At 41.7% G+C, this 24,688-nt stretch overlaps 3 protein-coding genes across 11 annotated transcripts in view; 2 read left to right on the plus strand and 1 right to left on the minus strand.

Moving 5' to 3' along the window:
- The window catches only part of LOC104149687 (multidrug resistance-associated protein 1), an 88,390-nt gene that overhangs the window by 61,928 nt on the left and 1,774 nt on the right, over positions 1-24,688 (minus strand). The window lies entirely within an intron of this gene.
- On the plus strand, positions 7-5,914 carry CEP20 (centrosomal protein 20). 4 transcript variants are annotated; one of them, XM_068908290.1, is made up of 5 exons: positions 7-168; positions 631-828; positions 2,053-2,137; positions 3,035-3,174; positions 5,532-5,914. In XM_068908290.1, the coding sequence occupies exons 1-5, from the start codon at positions 141-143 to the stop codon at positions 5,606-5,608; spliced, it is 528 nt and encodes a 175-aa protein (XP_068764391.1). In that variant the 5' UTR covers positions 7-140; the 3' UTR covers positions 5,609-5,914. The 4 variants fall into 4 exon arrangements, with proteins under 4 accessions (XP_068764391.1, XP_068764390.1, XP_068764393.1 ...); XM_068908289.1 differs by having other exon boundaries at positions 50-168; positions 3,032-3,174; XM_068908292.1 differs by having other exon boundaries at positions 50-168; positions 3,491-5,914.
- MYH11 (myosin heavy chain 11) overlaps positions 11,315-24,688 on the plus strand; it is a 66,550-nt gene continuing 53,176 nt past the window's right edge. For 4 of the 6 annotated variants that reach the window (XM_068908273.1, XM_068908268.1, XM_068908270.1 and 1 more), the window contains exons 1-4: positions 11,384-11,726; positions 11,803-11,901; positions 19,169-19,527; positions 24,296-24,452. In XM_068908273.1, coding sequence (XP_068764374.1) covers positions 19,186-19,527; positions 24,296-24,452 — 499 coding nt within the window. In that variant the 5' untranslated portion in view covers positions 11,384-11,726; positions 11,803-11,901; positions 19,169-19,185. Of the gene's footprint in view, positions 11,727-11,802; positions 11,902-19,168; positions 19,528-24,295; positions 24,453-24,688 lie in introns of all 6 variants that reach the window. The other 2 variants (XM_068908269.1, XM_068908271.1) reach the window with 2 other exon arrangements.

A 24,688-nucleotide genomic window follows, 5' to 3' on the forward strand; every position in this document is an offset into this window, starting at 1 on the left:
CCCCATTGGCTGGCGCGCGCGGAGAGGCGGTGCCGCCGGCCGGCCCCGCCCGCCGCCGCCACCGCCCTGCGCCTGCGCGGTGCCGGCCGGCCGGCCGCCGGGAGGATGTTGTCATCCGGGAGCTGGGGAGCCGTTGGGCCATGGCGACTGTAGCGGAGCTGAAAGCAGGTTGCGGGGGCTGGGCGTTGGCGGGGTGGGGGAGCTCCGAGGGCGGGCGGGAAGCCGCCCAGCCGCCCGGCCTCTCTTCACGGAGCCAGCGGCCGGTTGTGCCTCGGAGTCGCCCTGAGGCGCTGGCGGGCCCGCGGCTGTTCACGCGGGCCGTTGGGGAGCGCGGGAGCCGCGGCCTCCCTCCCCCGGCTGCGTCTGCCTTCTACTTGCTGAAGGCATCGTCCAGTCTGCAGTGGCATCACGCGCCCTTCTGAAATCGGCAAAGCCAATATTTGCTATTCCAAAAAAAAAAAAAATTACGCTGTGACTTCTTTAATCTGTAGGGTGTTGCTGGCATACCCCCAGATGCGTATATTCTATATCATTTTTCCTGTGAAAATGAAGAAACTATGTTTATAGTGCTGACAGTGTCACTGAATACACATGGCTTTGTGTTAACAGTCCTTTTTTTTATGGTAATAGTTTTAAAGGACACACTGGAGAAAAGGGGTGCGCTTGGGCAAATAAAAGCAAGGATTCGAGCGGAAGTTTTTAATGCACTGGATGACCAAAGCGAACCACGGCCGCCACTGTCCCATGAAAATCTCCTAATCAATGAACTCATTCGTGAATACCTGGAATATAACAAATATAAATATGCAGCATCTGTTTTAACTGCAGGTATTGAGGCAGATATACGATTTTCAACTGATTTTTATTGTCATCACTGTCTTAAGAGATATTCAGTGTTCAGCTGAGTAATTCAGCTGGGGTTATGACATTAATAATTGTGACCAAGCTACACCATCTTGTCTTCCAATGGAAATAAATAAGGCACAAACGTGTTCTCTCTATACGGCCTTATTTGCAGTATTAGGCTAAATGATACCATTAATTCCCAAGAAAACTTATTCTTTGCTGTTTTTCCATAAGGCGAATGCTTTGACAGAGGAATTAATGCATGGGGAAGAAAACTTTCCAGCAGCCTGCAAAATCAAAATACCTTTCTTGGAAAGTCCACTTTTGTTTTGGAAAATGGTTAACGATATTTTTAAAGCATATACCACACTTTTTTCTTACTAGCATGTGGGTAAAATAAATAATGGCAATCCTACAAATGAAGGAACAGAATTCTTTGAGAAATAATCTAAAGTAAATGTACATAAAGTAGCTGATAGTCTGCTTATAACAATCCTGGCAATTCATGCATATGAATTACATCAGAAACTGAGTTATACATTCTGTGTTTAAAATATATGAAGAACATTCATGGTTTTGAACAAGTTATACGTTACTGTTGTTGGCTAGTCTAAGTTATCAGTATTTGAGAGCTGTTTAGACTACAACATCCTCTAAAAGGTAGCTGTGGTTTATATACCACATGCATGCATTTACTGCATGCATTTTTTTTGCTGTTTACAGCTATTGCTAACTCGTACTTGAAATGCAAAGTTCTGCAATTTGTGCAAGATATTACATTGGCTGTATAATAATTTGATATGTTAGTAGTTTTCATTCTGTTAAAACTACAGACACACGTTCATATCACGGGAGAGAGGAAACAGAGGTGTAGTCTATGTTGTAGTTAATGTGTGCAGTCTGTTTCATAACAGTACTTTTCTAGAGAAGAAATAGTTTGCCTGATTAATTCATCATAGTACTATAAGATTTCTTTAATATTTTTCTTAGATTCCTTTAGAGTGAAGATAAACATCATAATATGCTATTGCAAATTGTATTACTATGAAACACTTCTGTTTAAGTGCATTTCCAAGAATTACAATATAAAGTTAGATATTTCCAGTCTAAAAGTAAGGTGTGCACTCTGATTCTCAGACTTAAAAAGGTAGGTTGGTGATATTTTTCATACCAGTCTTAAGAATTATGTGGAAATTTCTTTTTCAGAGTCTGGCCAACCTGAAGTGCCCTTGGATAGAGAATTTCTTGTCAAAGAGCTGAATGTAGTCGAAGATGCAAATGGAAAATCAATGTAAGGAATGTTTTTGGAAAGCCTAGTATATTCTGTTTTGCATATAACATTCTTTGGGCTGTCAATAACATTCACTTCTCTTTAGTATTATTAGAAATCACATTTAAATGTTACCTCCCCAATTGGTAATGTGACTAGATCTCATATCTAGTCTAACACGCAAGACTGAAACTTCTGATAGGAAACATGGGCCCATTTTCAAACACATCCAAAATTCAAAACTCAAATGTAATTCTGCCAACTCTGTAGCACTCTCCAAATAGTGTATTTGCACACAGAAACACAAGTCTTACCAGTAAAGTCTTCCCTACAGTCAGAGGTAGAGAACAGATATGTTCTTTGCATATCTCTCAGTTTTTGTAGAGCAATAAAAAGATTATTGTACTCTGACATTAGATATAAATTCACAATATGATATGACGTGGTCCTTGAGATGCAGCACTGAAACAAGTTTGTGCAGATAATGCTCAGCGGTCTCTGTAATTTGAGCTCAAACCATCTGTACTGTGATTAGGAAGAATCAAGTCTGGGAAGTCTGGTGGTGACTAGCTTGCTTAAGTCCCATACTTAATACTGCATGAGTGAAAATGTGGGTCTGTATTCATGTGCTAAGCATGCCCCGGTTCTTTGCTTAAAAGGGATCTGGAGTTTAGCTGAGAGCGTCTCTAGGTGCGGGAATTTTGAGACAGCGTTGGTCTTCAGGATGAGCTTAGGTTTGTGGTTGCTTGTACTCAACATAGTGTATTTTAATTATTGTAACTACATCTGTACATGTTCTAGGAGTAAACTTTAAGGTCTAAGAATTTCTTAGAAAGATTTTTTTTTTTTTTAATGCTCAGTATTTCATAGACTGCATAGACTTCATAGACTGCTTTTGTCGTTTTCTCTCTTAAGCAGACCTCTCTTGTATGGAATCATAGCTCATTTCTTACATGGTGGTAAAGAAGAAAGAACCCCAAGTACTCTTCCAAAAGTGCCTTTACTGAACTATCCAAGGCAGAATCTCGGCAAGTCATCTGTTGAGAGAAATCAAAAAGGTGTGTGTGGTCATTTTTGCAGAAGTTTTGTTTGTGACTAGTTTTTCTGTATAATACTTATGCTTATAACCACACGAACATGGAGATGGACACAGTGTGCCTTCTTCTCTATGCAAGGAATGTTTTGAACTGACGTTTTTGTAAGAAAAATTCTTCAATAGAACATTGTTTATACCTCAAAAATACCAGTAAGCTGCTTGACTTGAACACGCCTGTTACTCATCTAGTCTTTTAAGAAATGTCCTATTGTATCCAGTTCATGAAAGATGCGCCTGTGAGCTGTGAAACTACCTGTATATATTCCTTTGTTTAATAGGTGACCAACTTGCAAAAGCTCTAAGGCCTGCTTCTTTTCTACTATTATGCTGATGAGACAGCATAAATGCCGTACAAAACTAATTATCCTCAGAACTGCTTGACTGGCCTTCAGATGTGTCAGTAGTAGAAATTTCCCTCTGAAATGGGTATGTGTTTTATTTAGAAAGAGGGCATTTTTAAAAATTGCAGAGAGCCAAATTTATATAATTTTTCAACAGTGCAAGGTATTGTGAAGTTCCTGTAGATCTTATGGTAGCTGTAGCTCCTTGTTAGCTACTAGACAGAAGAGGGGGGAGGAAGCAATTGTTTGTCTTTATTCTGTTAAGGCTTTTGGACTGTAAAATACTGAAAACATTTAAACTGGACAGATGTACTGTTCTAATTAGTAGATGGAAGAAAATCTGTCATGCCATTTATGCTAGGGTTTTAGAAACAAAGAGGTACTGCTGCAGTTACTGGTAAAGGCCAGAAAATAATAATATCAGAAAGTATCAGTATCAGAAAGGTCATCCAACAAATTGCTGTCCTATCTGCCTAAAAGTTAAACTGGCCAAATTGTACTCCATTATACCATTACCGGTCTAGAATTGGTCAACTGAAGACAGTTGTGACTACATTGGCAATTTAATACAGGAATTTAACCTAAATGTTCAGTGAAATATATTCAATAGCGGGCATATCTTTTTCTTTCTCATCTATGCTGACTTAATTTTTATAGAAAGAATTAATTCTTCCGCTGTTCATTCTGTATACAGGCCTAAACTCTTTTTTGAGGACATTTCAAATCCCATTGACTTCAGCAGCTTAAGCTCCGAGTTCACTGCTATAAAGTAGAACACTGCTAAATCTTGTTTTCCTCTTCTGGTATGCTCTTTGACTGGTTACTATTAATACTGCCTAAGCTACAGAATGAAAGGGATCATTGGTCCAGCTTTTCCCTTTGAAGAGTCTGCCTGGCATATTGCTTTCTACTCTGTGGGGATTTGGACTGTTTAGTACGATCATGTTATTACTAATAGTACTATTGACTATTTTTTTTGTATCTATAAAATTTGAAAAACCTGAGGACTGAGATAGTCTTACGAAATTTAAAAAGTGTGAGAGAAGTACTGAATAAGCACCCTTTTTAATAACTAGATCCACTGAGACAATACTGTTCCTCTTCTGCCAGAAGGGGGTGCCAAAGAAGTAAAATCTCACTACCAAAACTGTGCTGTAACTAGTCTCTCCCTTAGAAAACTCTTATTCCTGACAGAAATTTCCCCTTTTTTAAATACTAAATTAAGTGCTACTGAATAATTTTTTAAACGTATAACTTTGTACCTCAGTTTTGAAATTGACTCTGTGCAGGTCACCTGGCCCTGGAGACTCACTCCAGTAGAATTTCACTTAGGGATTTAATTGTTTAGAGTCAACCACAAGACTCAAGTTTAGTTATCAGATGTTACTGCTTGTTGCTTTTTGAACTAAAGCAAAAAAAGTAAAGCTTTAAGGCTTTTAACCTTAAAGTAACTGTAGCCTGAGATTACTTTCTGCTTGTGTTTCTGGAATATGTCAGTGGAGACCTAAAGGCAGTGGGTTTAAAATACCAATTACCTAGCTATTTTAATTAGGCTGCGCATTAACGTGATAAAGCGCGTTCATAAACTCAACTTTTAGGTCTTGCATTTAACATGTAACTCGCTTTTCACAGTAGGAATTGTCTTGCTTATGTTGTTGGATGAGTGTTTCAATAAACTTTCTGGGATATAAGAAAACAGATAGCGGATCCTGATACAAAGTGTAAAACCTGGTGGTTCTGTTAGTTCCTTCACTATATCTGAGCTGAAGTTGTCTTAGATCTAATCTTTAGTAATTTATTTAATAATCTCTTATTTCATACCGTTGCATGGACAGAATACTTTATAACTGTAAAATTGCCTAAGTTTCCTACAGTGATCTGTATCAGGGTTCATATTAGCAGAAAGTAACAGTTATATCTTTGGATCTGCAGATGCATGCAAATACCTGTGAAACACTTGTCTGTGCTTCATTTTCAGATAGAATTCCAGAACCAGGAAGGATGGCTGGCATTAGCATTGAAGAGCCCCTTGTTTTACCGAGTGTAAACAGATGATCTTTCATAGGTTAATTTCTCATATAAAGTTCTTTGGGAGTTAATTAAAGAAATTATTCTTCTTGTAAGTTGTTCCATCGTGTCCCGTGGGACCGCTTCAGTTTGTAAAAGCTACCCATCAGACAGGAAGACGGGGTCATATTTATTGCCAATAAAAAAATGTTAGCAAAGGACATCTTCCTCTAGTGCTGATAGAAGGAAAACTGTATATGAAGTCAGATTAGTCAAGCCTGTGTCTAGAATTGGGCCTAACAATACTGGGTTTATTTTATAAAAATAAAAATCTATCAGAAAAATTGCCATTCCGACACTTTCCTTGTGATGTTCTGTCTTTGAGTATTTTTTTCCTGCGTTTTAGAATAAAAATATTCTGTTTTATTCTGTGCGGTGTTTTGAAAGGGTTCAAAATAAATATTTTAATCATTCTTTGTTAAAAAGTGGTTTTGAGGCTGTTGCTACTTTCAGGTAAGTATGGAAACATAAATTTGAAAAGAAAATTAAAATGGTTTAAAGAATAGTTTTTTGTCATTCTCCGGAAACCAGGACTATATTTATCTTCATGCCGGCACACAAATGAGGGCAAGTCTTTTCCATCTGGAGTTGCTATAAATTGTATGGTGTAAAACTAAGTATATGGGAGGGGGAGGGACTTTTGTTTTTTCCCAAAGGACATGAAGGTCAAAGTCAGGGGAAACTAAAAATAAATTGATCATAGATTACTGATTCCCAGAATTTTTTTTTAGCTGCCCTATTTACATTTTTGAGATGGTAATTTATTTTAAAGCAAAACTTCTAGGGGTACATCAAAAATAATGCAGGTTTGTTATCTGTACTCAAAAATGAGTGGAAGAGAACGTGCAGTTTTTGAATTTTAGTAAGGGGATCCTGTGCTGGATAGTCTCTGCAAAGTTTTGCCTTAATCATGATTAGACCCACTTAGCTTTATAGGTATTTTTTATTTCACTAAGCAGCCTAGACTCTACTGTGATGTGAAATTACCGAGAACGATTATGGGAATAATGAAAGGGGAAGCTGCATTTACCCGTTTCAAAGATCAGCAGTGAGCTCACCCCCTCCCTGTTACTGGCCATGCTGCATTTGCTGATTGACAAGTCTCTCAGGACTGGTCCTGTGGGGGGGGGGGGGGGGGGGGAACGTGTGTGCAAATTTATCTCATTGAAGTCCATCTTTAAGGCATTTTGTAGCTTTGCATCAATTGTAATTGACTGTTGGGTTAAGCAAGCCAATTCATCCCTATGTATACACTGTCTGTTTGCTCTATGTTAACGCTACCATGAAATCCAACTGCAGAGCTGAAGATCCACGTAAAAGCTAGCATCAGGGGAGTCTGCCCCATTATTACAGTTCTTTCCTGCCACATTAACAGAAATACTCATTCACAAAACCACCTATCTATCTCTTCATCAGTTCTCTCTGTAAAAGTACAGCAGAAAACTTGTCTTCTAAGCTATTATTTAAAAATCTTCATTTTGCAATGAGCTAACAATGCCTCTATGGTAAGCTGCAAAAACGAACTTTTGAAGAATGCAGATGTGATTGCTCTGGCCGCACAAAACCCTGAATTTTTAACTTTGTGGTTTTCTTCAGAGGTTAAATTCTAGATGCCACTTTCTCCATAACCAAGTGAGTCAAATTAATATGTATACTCAGAATCTGAATTGTCTTTTCAAGGGCAAAGAAAAAGGCTCTGCTGGAAAACACAGAAGCAGTAACTTTCAGTGCTATGCAAATCTGCCAGTGTAACTAAAGCCTAACTAAACTTCTGCTTTGGGTCTTCCCGGCGTAGGTCATACAGAAGCCCCCCAGTTGTCACAGAGCTCCTCAGGAAATAGATCTTCAGTGGTAGAAATGAAGTAGTATTTCTGTTTTAATAGAAGAAGGTGAAAGGAAGTTTGGTGCTCATCCTCTCCCAAGAACACAGCTCAGCATGATCATGGTCTCCACAACCACGAAAGCAGAGTCTGTTAGAAGTTATGTGCCTCACTGAGTTTTGAAGTGAAGGTGCATATCTGAAATCAGTAGAAATCCATTTTAGACTGAAGGGAATTTCGGGACTATTTTCTTTGGGACGGGCAGTAGAGGAAAAAGTTTTCAGTGCAAGGTCCTGTACTGACACAGAGGGTAGGAGCTGGCCTCTTTGCTCTCCGTGCAACATTAGTTTCATCTAATTCTGTAATACTTTCACAGTAAAGATTTTGGTTTTTCAGAACATGAGAGTCTATTGTACAAGCAAATAAGTATACTTTCAGTAATATTTATTTATACAACAAAGCTTTGAAATATATCTATGAAAATATACTTGTGTAATCACATTCTAAATGGTTTAGCATTTATCCTGAGAGTAAATGAAACATGAGAGCATCGTTCAAATTCAGACACGTAGCAAATCCTATGAGTGTCAGATTGCTTTCTTTGTTAAAAGTATGAAGAGGAAGTGCAAATCCTAAACTATAAGGGAGCACTTTTAAAAAAAAATCATCCCTTGAAAGTTTAAACTAAGCTAGTTCAGGATTTAGATGAAAATATTTCACAGCTCTTGAGGCACAGATTCAGATTGTGGACAAAATCTCTATCCCGGTAAGTACACACACAAAAATCATTTTCTCAAATAATTTAAGATGCTCTATCTAGCTTAATTATAGACTCTGAAGTCTTGCATTAACTGCCTGTATTCTTTCTACAGGCACAGAAAATGAGAAGAAGATATGAGCATGTAGAAGAAGTTTGGGGGTTTTAATGAGGAAAATGCAATTCTAAATTTTTTTGGAGACAGAATATTGTAAAACAGATTGTTAGGGACAGGAGCCAATTTTAAAAGAGGCTGTTCTTTGTCCAAGTGTGATACCACAAATGAAGGTGACAAGGAGGCAGTGCAGTTTTGTGGGGATATCAGATCTGGAAAGCACATTGGAAGAACTTAACACACAAGTTTAAAAAATGTCTTTAAAACCAAATTTTTGCGCCCCCCCCCCCCCCCCCCCAAAACCAGAGGAAACTGTTTCTAGAATGTAGAACATCAGTGTTATTTCAGAAGTATTAGTTTCTGTCATGTACACAGAAGAATTTTTCTAAACTTTATCAACACGCTCCACGGAGTCGGTTACACTTTCCTTCCTGAGCACCCTTTGTATCAAGCTGCATCTTGGTGTCAGCTGATCACTTTTCCGGACAACTGATTGTCATTTTGTGATTATGTTTAGGAAGAGAAAACCAAAAATATATTTGTTCACACTTTAAAAGACATTCTTTTGTTAGCAGTTGGTTTCCAACTGGTTTAGAGCTGACCTGATGCTTCATATAGTCTGAGTTTATTAGGTCAATACAAATTCAATTCTTGAAGTGGCTGAGGCTTCTGACCTGCGTCCAGCATTAAGCATAAGGTGTAACGTTAGGCAGAGAGAGAAGCAGTTTCTGACTATTTGGCCTTGTCAGACTCCCCTCGTGCTTAACTGTCCTGCTGGTTTGGGGGCCGGCTGTCCCTCATGTTGCAAGTACACATCTTTACATAGGTATTAATCTGCCAAGCACAGTTGTTAGCTTCCAATAATCCACCGCTTACATTTGTCAGCTTCCAATTACATTTGTCAGCTTAAAGAAATATGGTTGGGTAAACTTTGGTAAAATCATTTTTAAACCATTTCTTTACCTGTACTAAGCATATTATTTAATAATCTAACTCATCACCTGTAACGCTTTGCTTTTCCTCCATTGTACTGTGGTTAAACAGTGGTAAGAGAGCTGGAAGTCCCTTTCTTTCCTTCTCAAGTCCTCTTTCTTTTCAAGTACGATATTTTCAGTGCAAATTCAGTAAGAAGATATTTAAGTGCAGACTGCCCAATACTTTATTTTTTCTAGAAAAATACTGAAAAAAATATTAGTTTTTTTGGTTTTTTTTTTTTAAATTAAGCTTATTTTGTTGTTCCTAGATTTGGGGGCCCTGTTTTAATCACAAAGGCATCATCCACTGGGAATCAACCTCCTTCATTTTGAGGCAACTTTGTTTTTAAAAAAAGCACCTCAACATTTAGGAAATCCCAAACAGGCTATTTTATTAGTATATTCTTATGTTAACTTTTAAGCCAAGGCTGGAAGCCACACGCTTAACAGTTCCCACCCCACATGGCTCAGGAGTGCCACTGTTACATTCCTAGCAGTAATATTTTTTAGACTTTCCAGTTCAGTTTAAAGTCACATCATATATCACCCTCTACCACTGACTCTGTTAAACATACTACCCAGACAGCAAGCCTGCGTGTGCACATGCAGTGGTTTGCAAACCCGGAGGAATAATTTCCACTCCTTTTTAAGCTACTATTAAAATGCATCTGGCTTTGTGAAACAGCTGTATGGGTTTATAAGGAACTTCTCAGGATAAGTTTTATGACCGCTAATCTGATCATGCTTTTCAGAGGATCCCCCTGCATTTCATTATACTCCTGCTTAAAAGCTAAGCCTGCAACAGAGAAAAGGCAGAAAAAATAAGACAAAGTACTCGGTGAGGAACTTTCTGCTAACGAGGGTCAGCTTCTCGGCTTTACATCTTGGATATCGTTTCCCCCGGCTTTGTTCCAACACAATCACACACGCATGAATGTGATATGCCCCCGCTCCTTCCTGATCCCGGGAGGGCTCTGCATGGCACTGCAGCCGCCGGACAACTTGCAAGGCAGCAGATGCGAACCTGCATCCGAAACTCCCAGGTGCAGCCACTGGAAAGTCTGGCTGCGTTGGGGAGGCTAGTCTCTTCCAGCTAAGGCCTGGATATGATTGAAAAGCTCATGTCTGTACATGATATTTTTAGAACGTGTCAGGGAAGGAATTCCCATTCTCTTCCCTTCCCTGCTATTTGTCCAGCTTTGTGCACCGCCGGGCAGAGCCAGACCCAGGGTCTGCCGGTCCCCCCCACCTGCAAACGCCGGCACTTAAACCAGGTGACACCAGGGGTTGGCAGCCCAGCCTCCTTTCAGAGGTATTTTTTTACGATGCTGAGAGCAATTTGAGTCTCATCCATCTTCCCCAGGAGGGCTTATTTTCCACAGAGGACAGGACTGTTGATGTCAAGAGAAATTATTTCACCCAGGACTGTGCTCTGATCCTTTGGGTATACACCATATTTAGCCTGTTGCTGAGTGGGGGTTGTTTCGCTATTTCGTATTTGGCATGTCGATGGGAATTCCTAGAGGATCCTAGCTTTCCCTTTTTGGGATGTCTCCATCCACAGGTCTCGCTGCACAAGGCTGTTGACTGCTGGTGGGGGGGAGCAGGGAGGACAGCTGGGGACTGAAGGTTTCGGGGGCGCAAGGGAGGTTTGACGAGGACCAGATCACTCCCTAGCCTCCCCGGTCTGGCTCCAAGCACCATGTCCTCCTTTCCCCCCGCCCCAGCAGACGGTGCTGCCTCCTGCTCTTTCTGTGGCATCCCAGGGACTGCTTCCCTTCAGCTATCTATCAGTTATCTTCTTCCTTTTATGGACAGAGGGAGGTATTTCTTTTAAATGAAAAACTATTTACAGTCCTTTCTCAGGAACTGAGTTGAGCACCGCATCGCAAGAGAAACTTTGGCCAATCTGGCGGGGAGCTGGGAAACAACCCTCTATTCCCAGGGGCAAACAAGGCGCAAAACAGCCTCGGGCTCTACGTGTTGCGTAAACGCAAGGGGACCTGGCGTAACCTCCACCCCCACGTCCCTGCTGCGTTAGCGATAACCCCCCTCTCCTAAGCAACCCCTGCACTCAGCTAAGCCCACGTAAACGCAGAACCTCCCAAGCGACTTGGGACCACGGTCTGGCCTTTGTCCTTCTCCTGGGCTGGGGGCCGTAACGGGTGAGGATGCTGCCAAGGCAGGAAGGGGTTAAAGGTCCATTTGCTTGGCCAAATCGTTTCATTCTAAGAAAAAGGAAAAACTCTCAACTTGTGAGCTTGGGGCACCTCTTTTGTGCCTTCCTGCAACACACGAACCACTGCGAGAGAGCACGGAAAGCCAGCGCCGGTGCGCACCAGCCTGCTCGCTAAAGAGCGGCCCCGGGAAGAGGGGGCAGCCCGCAGTTAGGCCCTCCTGTGCACGAGGGCCTTGGCTGAGTCTGTCTTGTTTAAGCCAGGTACGGAGAGGATTTTCCAGCAGGACGTGGTTTCCAGGGCCCCTCCCCACTGACAAGCTTCTCCTCCTCTATATAGGGAGGCTGCGAAGGCAGCGAGGATTTGGACTGTCCCGGCTCTTGGCTGCACAGGTTCCCGACTCTCCAATTCACTCTCTGCTTCCCTAATTGGACGCCTGTAAGTACCACGGGGGCCCAGGGGATCCCGGCTGGGGAAGGGGCTGGGAGCCAGCAGCTCTTGTGGATGGAGTAGTTTGGCAAGCTAAATATTACACCATTTTGCAAACGCGTTTAGTAAATTACCTGAAGAGAGTTCACTAACGAACACCAGCAGTGACTGATTTCCTTCAGAAGCGCTAACAGACGGGCTCCAAGGACTTACCCTGATTTGCACGCTACTAATTGAATTCTGTTTAACATGAATTTGAAGCGGGGTACATTTTTTGGCGTGTGCTGATGATCCAGCATGAACCCTGTGCGGGTCTCACAGCCGGCTGCGGAGCAGGAGCCCGGCGGGGGCCCTGGAGGGCGGCAGGTACCCGCGCAAGCCGCCGCCGGCGGGGACCTGGCCGCCGAGCTCGTTCAAATATTGCTGCATTTTCAGTGCTAATAAAGGGAATTGGTACGCTTCACGTGCTGTTTAATGAGACCATAACCAAATAAAATAATTAGCTTGTCAGTCACTCGTTCTTTAAATAGTAAAAATGCTTAAAAATTAGGAGAAAAAAGTGGAAACATTTTATACAAGAGCACCTTGCTATTAGATAGATGTATTTTAGTACGCTGGGAATAAAGTTTAAGGCAAAACTAATTAGATAATTCACTGCACTGCACTAATTCCGGTAATTTAAAGTATAAAAGACATGCTTTTTTATTTTAAAGAGAAAATAAAGCAACAAACTTCTAAGAAAATACTGCAATTAAATTAAGAAGACAGTAGATGGCAGTATAGAAAGCCGCTTCAGTGTTATCCCAGAAGTTCACTGGCTTCTTTCGCACAGGCGCACACACACACGCACATATATATATATATATATATATGTATGTATGTATATTTACGTATGTGTGTGTATATACAGACACGCACACAGAAATGCACGAGAGGTGTATGGGTGTGAATAAAATAAGCAATATGAGATATTTTAGATATCATGGAAATCAGAAGATATTGCATCCTTAATATATTACCCAATATCTATTTCTCAATCAAATCTTTCTAAAACGCACTTGTTTGAAAACAAGCCAATCTGTTCTTTCACTGAAGATGTCCCCCCGCGGGGCAGCTGTTAACAAGATGCTGTGCCTGGGCTGACTTCCTCGACTCCCAAAGTTCACAGCTCTTTGAAGCCACTAACCCAGAGGCTAAAATGATGAACCCCTGGAAAGCTAAGCCCTTCATTAAGCAGTCACTTGAGTTTAGTGCATGATACTCTTCTGGCTGCGTTCGCGTAGATGTAAACAATGATTTTTATTATCTCATTTGCAATTGACACACTAGTCCCTAAAAGGTATTTGTTTTGAATTTGTTATCATTACATTTTTGCGGAACAGCTAGTATTGAGAAGAACATCGCCATATATGGTAGCATGCATAGATGTATGCAGAGGATCCAGACTCTTTATAATTCACTGAGGCTTATTAGTTGCAAATCTGTTGGCTTTTCTTTTAAGTATGTTAATTTTAGAAGAAGCAAAGAGCAAGAGACAGCTTTCCAACTTGTGCATAGTCCAGCTAAAGTATGGATTATGTATGAATTCTAATGAACATACAGAATCTGCTCTACTTAATAGAAGGACATTTTGGAGTATTTGAAATATCTAGTATTTCCCAGATAAAGGGAATTTATCCCAGATAACAGAACCCAAATTTGTTTCCCTTCTTTTTTCTTTTTTTTACAGTTTATAACATAGGTAATAACTAGGGACATTTTTGATGCAGTATTAAAAGAGCTATCAAGTGTCTAATCAGAGTTATGTAATAACTTGCAGAGTTATAACTTGCATTAACAAACTGCATTATCAGGTTAGAAAACCTGATAGGAGGACCAAGACATTTACAGCAAATTTGACTGAATACCTTGAGAATTTATTAAAAAGACAGTGAAATTACTGAGAATGTTGTCCCTTAAAATACAGACTTCCCCTCTTCTTTTGTTGAAAAACTTTAATAATCTAATACCCATGACACCTTCAGGTCCAGATGGAAATGTCTGTGATGAGAGCAAGCCTTTGAGGGTGATCCCAGTGACCACCTAGGAGAGGCCAAAGGCCAAGAAGGATCCACAGCAGTGCTCCCGACAGAGCCAGCCGTGCTAGGGAACCAGTTCCCCAACGAAGGTCACAAGACAGGGATTCAGCCAGGGTTTTTTTTACTTCAAGTAAAACTCAGTGGGGTAATTCAGTTAAGTACTGGAGAAGTAAAAAAGCAGCAACCTGGGAAGATCTTAGTAAAGAACTACTGTAGCCCAAGAAACGCAGTTTGAGTCAAACAGCAGGTTACTGCTACATCCTTCCATCAGAAAGCACTTACATGAGCAGGACTTCATTTCTGGAAATAATTCACAGACTCGGAGATATGTTGCCTCTGTTCTAAAAATTCTTCCCTGTACGGCTGTGATAAGCTCTCACAGTGACACGCACATCCTGCAGAGGAGGGAAGAAGTATCCTTTGTCTTCTCATTAGGAGAAAAGCAATCCCTTTAAGCTATGACCCAGGAGGCAATTCTGCTTGGCCAATAACCTTTTAATTAAGTGCACTTCCTGGATATATTTATACTTTCTCCTTGGAATAATATACTCAGGATAAACTGATTGTAAGACAGCATTCAACTTTTGTCACTGACCTGATAAGGGAAAGAACAGTGAAGATCAGCAGGATGTATCTGCAGTGGGGCAGCAGAAGGGGAATAGCAAAGTATCCTCCCTGGAAACGCAGGGAAGTATGCATGCCCACGCCTACATGCTCGCTCAGGGTTTAGACAGCTATAATAGATATATGCAGATCTCGGTGTAATTTGGCACATTTTTAAGGCAAGAAACTTCATGTCAGTTGTACTACTATCATTGCCTCTCCTCCCTTTTCCTCCTCCTTTTCTCTGGATAGCTCACATATAAATACGAAAGAGGACTGAATCTTCTACGTGATTTGGGCTACCATCTACTTAAGCAAAGGGATAAGAACCTCTTACCATGAGTTTGCACAGATAATAGTCCCCATTTCTCTAGGCAGCACTATGGATAAAACCCAAGGACTGGCTAAGGGTTCAATTACTGCTTCTCAGGGAAGGTTCTCAGACTGTTATGCATCTTTCCCGCCAGCCCATTTCCCCAGTATCAATCATGTGCTGGATCAGAGCAGTACAATCTGTATCAGAGACGGACCAAGAGGATTATTACCAATTGTTAGTCAGAAAGCTTTAGCAGGTCATTAAATGCACCGTACCTCACTAGGACAAGTCTAATTGAGTTCTTGGTGCTCACCTTCTATCCTTTCCATTTAGAAATTTTCCCTTAGTTACTAGATTAATAATCCAGATTTCATACCCGCATTTCTTCTGTTACTACTGTCATACACAGCTGCCACTCAGACCTCACCCTCTAATTCCACAAGACCATTCACGAAAACCTCTTTTCAGAACAAACGCCAGTTTTCCACTCATTGCCTATGCTTGAGACAAGTTTGGTAAGCCAATTCAGACTGCCTATCCCCTACTTCTTGTAAAGGGTACGATCTTAGCACGTTTAAACTAGCATTCACAGGATCATATGGTACATTCAGCAGTCAAACGTAGTGCTTCGATCTAGGGAAAAAGCCTCCTATTTCCAAGCTCTACAGTGCTTTCCATCTTTTAGACCTTCTGACCTCACCTCACTCTCAAAAAGACAGAATTTAACCATAACAAGGTGAAAGAATTTCTACATGCAGGAAGAAGTAGGCGAACACAAGAGCTTACTGACAGACTAGCTCTCTGTATTGCTCTGCATCTCTGTGGAAGATGTTTGTAAATTCTTCCAATGCTTTGTGTTTTACATAGTATGTAATGGGGAAAGGAACATCTCCTTGGACTTTAAAGGGTAATAAAACAGCAAAGAACTTTTTGGTTTGTCCAAAAGCTAGTAACATGCTTTGTAGCATGTAGCCAACAGTTTAACCTTAGGCTGGGCTTCTGAGGTAAATTGTCTTGGCAATTTGGCATTTTGATTTCCACCATCATCATTTTGGGGCAACCTCAAAGTAGCAGAATTTGATTCTATGAAACCCAGTTCAGTTTAATTTCTGGTTGTTTGACAGCAAGAGCAAATTCCTACTGATTTAAAGGTGCTGCCACCCAGCACTTAGCCAGGGGCAACACGTTCCAACCTCTCTGATGCTTTGGGGCACCTACACAGCTCTCTCTTTTGGGCCCACGACCGAGTGAAATCCTTCCATGCGGCCGGGGCAGCAGAGCAGAGTACATACCCTGCCCGTTGCCACCGGAGGACAGGGGCAGCAGCCCCTTCTCCCGGGGCCACAGCTGGCAAACAGTGCTGCTCACCAGGCTGCAAGCTGGAAGGCCAAGGGGCTGCTGCAGCTCTGCAAGGAGGTGTCAAGCAGCGCCCAGGGGCTTCCCCTGCTCCTTTTGCCACTGTTGCCACACATTCTGCTTTCCCCAGCAGGGCAGGCGGTGGGGAAACGCTCCGTGTGCTTCCCTATCCCGCTGGACAACACGGAGTCCAGCTGGATTCACCCTGTGGGCTGCCAGCTGGAAAACACGGCCGGAGAGAATACCATCTCCATTATTGGAGCTGCGCAGCTCCACCAGCCTTCTTGGCAACACGGAAACATTTTCTGCCTTAATCCACACAGAGGTCAAATAGTTTCCTCTTGCAGCTCTCTTCCAAGAATTCCCGGGGAGCTAGCTAAGGACCGCATCCTACCAGAGCTCCCTCGCGGAGGCTCACCGGCCGCGGACACCGCGCGGGGAAGCGGCAACCCGCAGAATCCACCGGTCACCATCTCCCTCCCGTTTGCCACGCCACAACGGACGCAGCAGGCACACACATGCCCCGGGGGAATTTTCCTGCTGGGATTTTCCAGACAAGGCTGATGGCTCTCGAATGAAGATACTTAGAGGAAAGTTGGGGTTGTTTAGGTGACAGAATTGTCAAGGGAGTTTAAGAAACTGGGGCATCCAGTTTCCACTGAATTTCAATGAGCTCTCATCTAATGCCCTGAGGCACCTCTAAAATCCTAGTTTTGTTTTTTAAGCTTTATGTTACCTTGTATTAGCTTTGCAAAAAAAAAAAAAATTAGTTTGTAGAATGGCTTTTGGGAAAAAAAACCTTTGGAAGCCGATCTCTGATACTCCCAGAGCACAGGGTGTCCATTTGGCTTCCTACCACAGAGCCCAGTCTTAAAAATATCATTCTGCTTATGGGTTGATTGCTGACAGCTGAACTTTAGCAGTCAGTTTTCTGAACTCCCTCAAGATTCATGTTCATTTGAATGCTGTAAATACTAAATCCATTCTCAGTAAGGAAATGAAACAGCCTCTGTCTCCCAGCGATGTTTTTCTCAGTCCTTCCCGCTCTTCCCTGCTCCCCACTGCAGCTCCTCCCCAGCTCCCCTCTGTTTTGCCACTGTGGCAGGCTCTTTGACCAGCACCACCCTTTCCTGGCCCTGTGCTCCACAAGGAGTCCTCTTTTTACCTGTTTTCTCATTTGGAGTTGCACGTCCCATAGGACAGAGCAGACACTTAGAAAAGCTGCAGGCATTACCAGCACAGCTTGTGCAGCTACTTCCTACCTTCCTCTGCCCAGAGCAGGACAGCAGCTGCCTCCTCCCTCCCAAAGATGGTGCAAGGCAGCCAAAACCCTTCCATTGCTCTCACCTAAGAAGCAGAAATATATCCAGCTGCTTTATCTATGTGCAACTGCACGATGCAGATACGTTATCCTCCTGATTTAAGCATCATGGTACAAGCATCTAATAGCTGACCTAATTTCCAGGCTTATTTTATTTCTCCTCCCTTTCTCTCCTCGGATGCACATTTATCCTTCACAGATGATGAGCTCTGTCTGAACCACGGAAAGAGGACAACACTAAATTAGTTCTCCTTCACCAGCAATACTGATAACAATGTTTTTTTCTGAGTCTGCTGTCAAGCTGTAAGCTTTTTCTTTTGACCTTTTCTTAATCTTATTGATCTCCAAATGAATTGTCATTAGAGTGATTGGAAATAGTCCTCAGCAAGTAAAGTTTGTTTCTGTCCTTTCTGGAATACAGCCTGGAAACTGTTCTTCTACTAATTGTTTCATTATTGCACTGGTATTTCAGTCTGCACCCAAAAGTATTTGGGCGATGAGAAATTCTGCATGTTTCTGAATTCAATTAACTCTGTGATGGGCAAGAGATGAGGATGCAGGAAGTTGGTTGACTAGCCGTCTTAGCGCAGCCCTGACAGTCTAGATGCACAGATATTAATTGTGTGTTACTTTTCTGCCTCATCTGCGGTACAATGCCAACAAAGCGTCGGCAATAAGCTCAGGGCCCTCATTTGTTTTACTGCCATGAAGCTTTTGATTTAGGACATTTCAGACATGGTAACAAAGGAAAGGGACTAAGCGGCCCAAACACAGACACTCTAAGGTATCTAAGCTGGCACTCAAGGACATCTGCATGGAGGATGTCAGATACGGCACAGGACATACTGAAGACCTGAACCACTCTGAAGTGGTAGCTGGTGGCCAGGCAGAAGACACTGCAGTAACTAAAAGGGCAGTGAACACCCAAATTCAGGCAAATTAATAGCTCAGAATGACAATGAATCTGTCCTTAGTTTTTTACTGATAGCCCAGGTTAAAAACTACCTTCCCCCAGCGCTCTACCAAACTAACCAGCCCTTCAAGCAAATGGATTGACTCCCATTAATTCCAAAGCGCCCTAAAAATGATGCAGGGGGGAGGAGCAGACCCCAGCGGCGTGCCTCCTGCGAGCAGCACTGCCGTCGCGGACGTGAACGTCCGTTCCCTAACGGTGTCAAGACCAACTCTATTTAGGACTCGTACCTCCTGTCCCCCTAAGCGATTTGACCCATCTGACGGGAGCGGGCGCTGCTGGCAGCTCGCCTGTACACAGAAACGCCTAGCAGTCTCCGGTAGCTGGGGGATTAACAGTTCAACCGCTAAACTCTCTCTGCAAGACTACTTGTCACCCTTCACCTGCGTGATTTCGCAGCCAGCTTGGAGTAACAAATCTGTAAGAGCCCCAGAGACATGACTTTGCCCTGCCTTTACAGATGAACGCAGAGGAGGGCAGCCCCGGTGGCAGCACCGATGCTATACGTCCCCGACAGCAACAGCCACGTTTTGAAACTACTGCATAGAGCAGATCTGACAGGCGTGTTTGGGCTGGAATTTCTCCGCATTTTTCTCCCTTTAAAACAGAATATTTTTCTTCCTTAACAGGTGACTACTGAGTCAAAATGGCTCAAAAGCCTCTCAGCGATGATGAGAAATTCCTCTTTGTGGACAAAAACTTCATTAACAACCCACTCGCCCAGGCTGACTGGTCAGCAAAGAAACTGGTTTGGGTTCCATCAGAGAAACATGGATTTGAAGCTGCAAGTATCAAGGAAGAGAAAGGGGATGAGGTGACAGTTGAGCTGTCAGAAAATGGAAAGAAAGTGACACTGAGCAAGGATGACATCCAGAAGATGAACCCTCCGAAGTTCTCCAAAGTGGAGGACATGGCGGAGCTGACTTGCCTCAATGAAGCTTCAGTGCTGCACAATCTACGTGAGAGATACTTCTCAGGTTTAATTTATGTAAGTAGAACCGAACACTCGCATGGCATTTCCTGTCACGTGCTACCACGTGCAGTCACTAGCCAGTTGGATTCCACCCACTGTCAGAGACACCGTCCTCATATTTAAATCTGCCAGGCAAGTCCTCATTCCTCAGCAATGGGATCCCTAATCAAAATGTATTTAGTTCACCTTCTTCTCCAAGATTTTTTTGATTTTTTATTTAATTGCTTTACATAATTAAGTTGAAACACATGAAAAGTTCCTTCTCCAAAGCTTGCAAGTCCTGAAAGAATATTATTAGCTTTGGAAAATACCTTCTGATAGCTACACAACACTGCAGTCCTGCTGCTTTTACAATAGGGGCTTTCCAATGACTCCAGTGGAAACTTGAACAAGTTTCCAGTGCATGTACCACAACTGTAACTTGCAAAAAGAACATACGGAAAAGCCAAATCATGTAGTCTTTTCTCAGGCAAAACTCCCACTGAAAGGCAGCTGACAGGTTCTGGTTTGGTAGGTGCTCGAGTAAAACCTTCTGTTTGAATAAATGAATAATCCTACTGAAAGCCAAGTGAGACTATTCATATGCTTCAGTGTTACTGGATGAAACTCATGCATCCACTAAATCATGTGTTTTTTTCCTTGTTGGTTGATTTACAGATTGGCAAGTCTGGGCAAATTGGAATCTCCCCTATGTTCATGTGGAGTGGTGTCAAGATTTTTCTGTCTTCCAGCCCACACAAGTGTATTAACACAAGCATATGTTGACATTAGCAGCTCCGTAATCTATCTTCATTAGCAGTTATCAAACCGTTCACTAAGAAAGCTCAGAAAGTTCCCATGGAACTTAGCTACTATCTTTGATTTTACTTGAAGGATCCCTCTGCTATGCTGTGGAGAAGTAATCTACAATTTCAATCTATGAAAATTTTATTTCCATGACAGACCACTGATGAGCGTAGAACTTCAGTAACATGGTTTCAGAAGCAGGCGTAGAGTTCTCATTATTAATGCGAGGAATGCTAAATTGGATGGTAGGAAATGAAGCAGAAAATCAGATAGTTACATATAGCACAACAAAGGAACCAGTTATGCATATTATGCATAACTTAAAAGAGCTAAAGCTCAGGATCTTTCCTTCAGGAATGCATTAAAATTAACATTAAGAATCCTGAAAGAAACTAGATTTTTCAAGTTTGAGTATTTGAGTTTACTGGATTCTAATTTTGCAGGTGAACATATGGGCCTATCCAGCAGGAATTATTAAAAGGGATTTTGTCTGAAAGTGTTTTGCATTGTTGCAAGATCTAACAAGAATTACTAGAGGAATAGCGGGATAAAACATTTTTTTATTCTCAGCAATACTATTCCAGGGTTTGCAACATATGTTTACTCTGTGGATTTTTGTAGGACTCTCACTTGACATTAATTTTTCTTATGATTTTAGAAAAAGTGGATAATGCAATTGAAAGTCAAAGAATTTGTCATGGAGACCAAAAAAGCAAGTGTATCTGAAATTAAGCTTTCTTTCTCATGAGACTAGATTTTAAGATGATGGTAAATTTACAGTTAAAACTATTCTGACTTGTATTACAACAAGTCATTACTATTTCCAGACATCTAAAAACCGCCCAGGCCTTACACAGTGCTATCCTACTAGATCCCGTCGTACCTTCTGAAATAAAAACAGGGGGCATCTAAACAGAATTTTTGGCTTTGCTGTCATCCACTTCTGACACTAATTAACAGTTGTCTCTCCGCTTTGCTATGCGAGGCCTACATTGACTTTCTTGGAGTTCCACATATACAAAGAAATTGTAACCCTAATTTGTTTTTCCTTTAGACTATCACTGCTTCACCTGGGGATTCCAAATTCTGCCATATAAAAAGAGTCAGCCTTCCTGGGGAAAAAAAATCATCTGCCCCATGAATTTAAAGTAAATATTATCATACAAAAGCATTCAATGTAGAATGTGAACTGAAAGTGTGATTGTACACAGGAAAAACTCCCTGCTCTTTCCCTTCACTACAGATAATTCAGAAAGAGGGGCAAAAATTGCCTTGCCACTAACTTATGTTTTGCATTGCTCAGAATCTGCCTTGTCAACACACAATTAGACCCAAAATGATGATATAAATATCAACAAAACGACGACATAACTTCAGTTGATTTGAGAGTAGATTCAAGTTTCTCGTGCTTGTATTCACAAGTGATATATATCCAGTCTTTGCCCAACAGTGTTAAATGCTTTCTTATATATGAGAAACTAAATATGCATAGTGGAACAAGAGATGGCATTCCTCTGCCCAAATTTAGGCATTTAAAAACACAGGCGCGTGTATTTGCACTAGTCTCTCTTGAACGCCCACCAGCAGTGACTGCCCAAGGGATACACAAGCTCAGCACTTCTGTCTGGAAGCTCTCCCTAAGGTACTTCCTCAAACCATCTCCTGGCCTGCACGAGCTGCCTCCAGATACAACTGCTGGACCCAGCTTTCTAGAGAGACTGTATCCTCAGGGAGAATAATCTAAGGCACACAGAAATCAAGTTCCTCTTTTTTAATCTCACGCTTAGCCAATTGGCTCGCTTGGCTACGTATATTAATCAGTTTTCAATTAGTGCTTGCAAAGCAGATACCTAGAATTGCAACCCATCGAACGAAGAGGTCCTGGTCAACTTTCCTGAGCTGAGCTAAGGCACCCGTCACAGTCCAGTTAGAACTGGGGATTTCTGAACTTTGTCAGCGCAAGCTTTTTCCCTGCCTTAATAAGCCGTCTCCTGTGCCTCCAAGTTTGCACTTGGGAAGGTATGTTAGCACTTGCCTAAGCACACAGGCAGCCCTGCTGAGGCCCACTGGGATCCCTGCTTGCTGAAGTCAGGCACATGCCTATCCATCCTATAAAGGAAGTGAGGCCTAAATAATTTCCTGAGTTGGAAACTTATTCGCCTATTATTTTACTTACTTAGTTGGGAATGATTAGTTGAACGCATATAGTAAGTCTATTTCTACTGAAAAAAAGGCCCTGTTATCCTTTCCTTAAGAGCCCTGGAGGTCATTCCAGTATGAAAAAAATCTCACCCTTTTCAAATGTATAGTCCCCGCAGCACTGAAGTTCATTGCAACATGATTAATACGGAGTTTCATTCTAAATTACAATGTCAAGGAAAATATGGCTTTGTAATTATTCACTTTCCACATCAAAGGTTTTAGCTTGGGGATACTGAGAACTGGTGAAGATCTTCAGCTTAATTTCTGACATCTCACTTGAGACCATAGAAATGCAGTAGCAATCCGCGAAGGTAACAGAGATGATACTCATTAACACCAAGAGGACCCAAGACGCTCTCCCGCACGGTGCGGAGTGCCCAACCTGCTCCTCTGGGCCATGAGCTGATGGATGCTCTCTCCCTGTTTGCTGAATACCATATAAAGCGCTCAGGCTGTGCTGAGACCGGGTTGTGCCATTTCCTAATATGGTCAGGAAAGGGAAATCCCTGTGCCCAAGGCCCTGGCTGATCCAAGTCTGCGAGATGCCATTTTACAGTCCTGGGCTCCAGTGCTTCCTATGAGGGGACCTAGGCAGCTTGAGCCATCCCTAGCCATAGCCCTGAGAGCAAGGCAAGGGCACACCGGATAGCAGCTGCGCACCACGAAACTGTGATTCATACACAGGGGGCAACTGCCAGACTTATGGCTAAGTCATAAAGAACAAATTCATTATTTAGTTTTTTTCTGGAATTGGCATGGTTTTAAAGCCAATAGGCACAGGCTGGCCAAAATACCCCTGCAATTATGATCTCACAAATTCATAGGGTTTTTCTTGGTTTGGAGGCTTTTTTTTTTTTTTTTTTAAATGGGAAACCCTTGCAAATTGCTTACTCTGGGAAATTCTGAAATATGGCTCATCAGCTATTGTCATGTGCTATTATTTCTGCTCCTAGTTCAATAGCTGGAGCTTTCTGAAATAAAAAAGAATTTAAAAAAAACACACACACATTCAAAAAACAGATGAGCAACTATTAACTCAAAGGCAATATTCTTGTTTGCCTACGTGTATATTTTTAAATTAATACTGTAAACTAAGTTACTTTTTAACTACTAAATTACTTAAACTACTTTTTAAATTAAAACTGTAAACAGAAAACATTTTTTCCTAAATTTATTAAGGAAATAGTCATGTAGGGAAGGCACATGACCATTCTGATGGGACACCTACTCGGAACTAGAATAACTTTTTTGAAGACTCTGACAAGCACTATTGTTATGTAAGGTACATATCTTATTTTTAAAAAACCTTTTAACACCAATCCAAGCTTGTTACCTAAAATTTCAGCTTACGAAATTTGGTATCTACTGGGGCAGAGGATGTATTCCAGTATGCTGAAAATACACACATATATATATATATATATATATATATAAAATATTATGTATGTTATGTAATCCCAAATAAGGGTGATTCACTTCATGTACTGAAATAACTGAAGTCAAGATGCTGTAAGAGATCTGGGCACAGCGAGATCAAAGCACGATGTATCTACAGGGAGCTAAATTCACATACTTTCTAGCAGTTTGATTATTACAAATTATTATTTGTGCACTAGGAAGCTTCACCTACACATGTGCATTCAGAAGTCACTACTTCGTTTGTTACACAGGCAGAATACAAAAGAAAGTGTTATTTGCTAAAATCCTGCGAGTTCAATGCAGCAGAGGTCTGTGTTTCCCAGACTAGATGCAACACAAGATACTAATCCCGTTTTTTATCTGAATTTTCTTGCAGACTTATTCAGGTCTCTTCTGTGTTGTGATAAACCCATACAAACAGCTACCCATTTATTCAGAGAAGATTATTGACATGTACAAAGGAAAGAAGAGGCACGAGATGCCACCCCACATCTACGCTATTGCAGACACAGCCTACAGGAGCATGCTGCAAGGTAGGCAAGTTTAACCACATGTCAGTTCTTAGAAATCACCGAGCAATAACTGAAACATGGTAGAAAACACCTTGTCACTCCCATACTTGCCCCTGCAAGGAGGAGAAGCACAGGCAGAAAAGCTCTTTTGCGGAGAGCTACCCAGGCTTTCGGGAAGTTTCCTAGGAATTCTTTGGCAGGAACGGCAGCCCACAAACACTGTGACTCAAAAAGGAAAAACAATCCTTTCACCCATC

The sequence above is a fragment of the Struthio camelus genome, chromosome 15 (genome assembly GCF_040807025.1).
Source record: "Struthio camelus isolate bStrCam1 chromosome 15, bStrCam1.hap1, whole genome shotgun sequence".
NCBI classification, from domain to species: domain Eukaryota; kingdom Metazoa; phylum Chordata; class Aves; order Struthioniformes; family Struthionidae; genus Struthio; species Struthio camelus.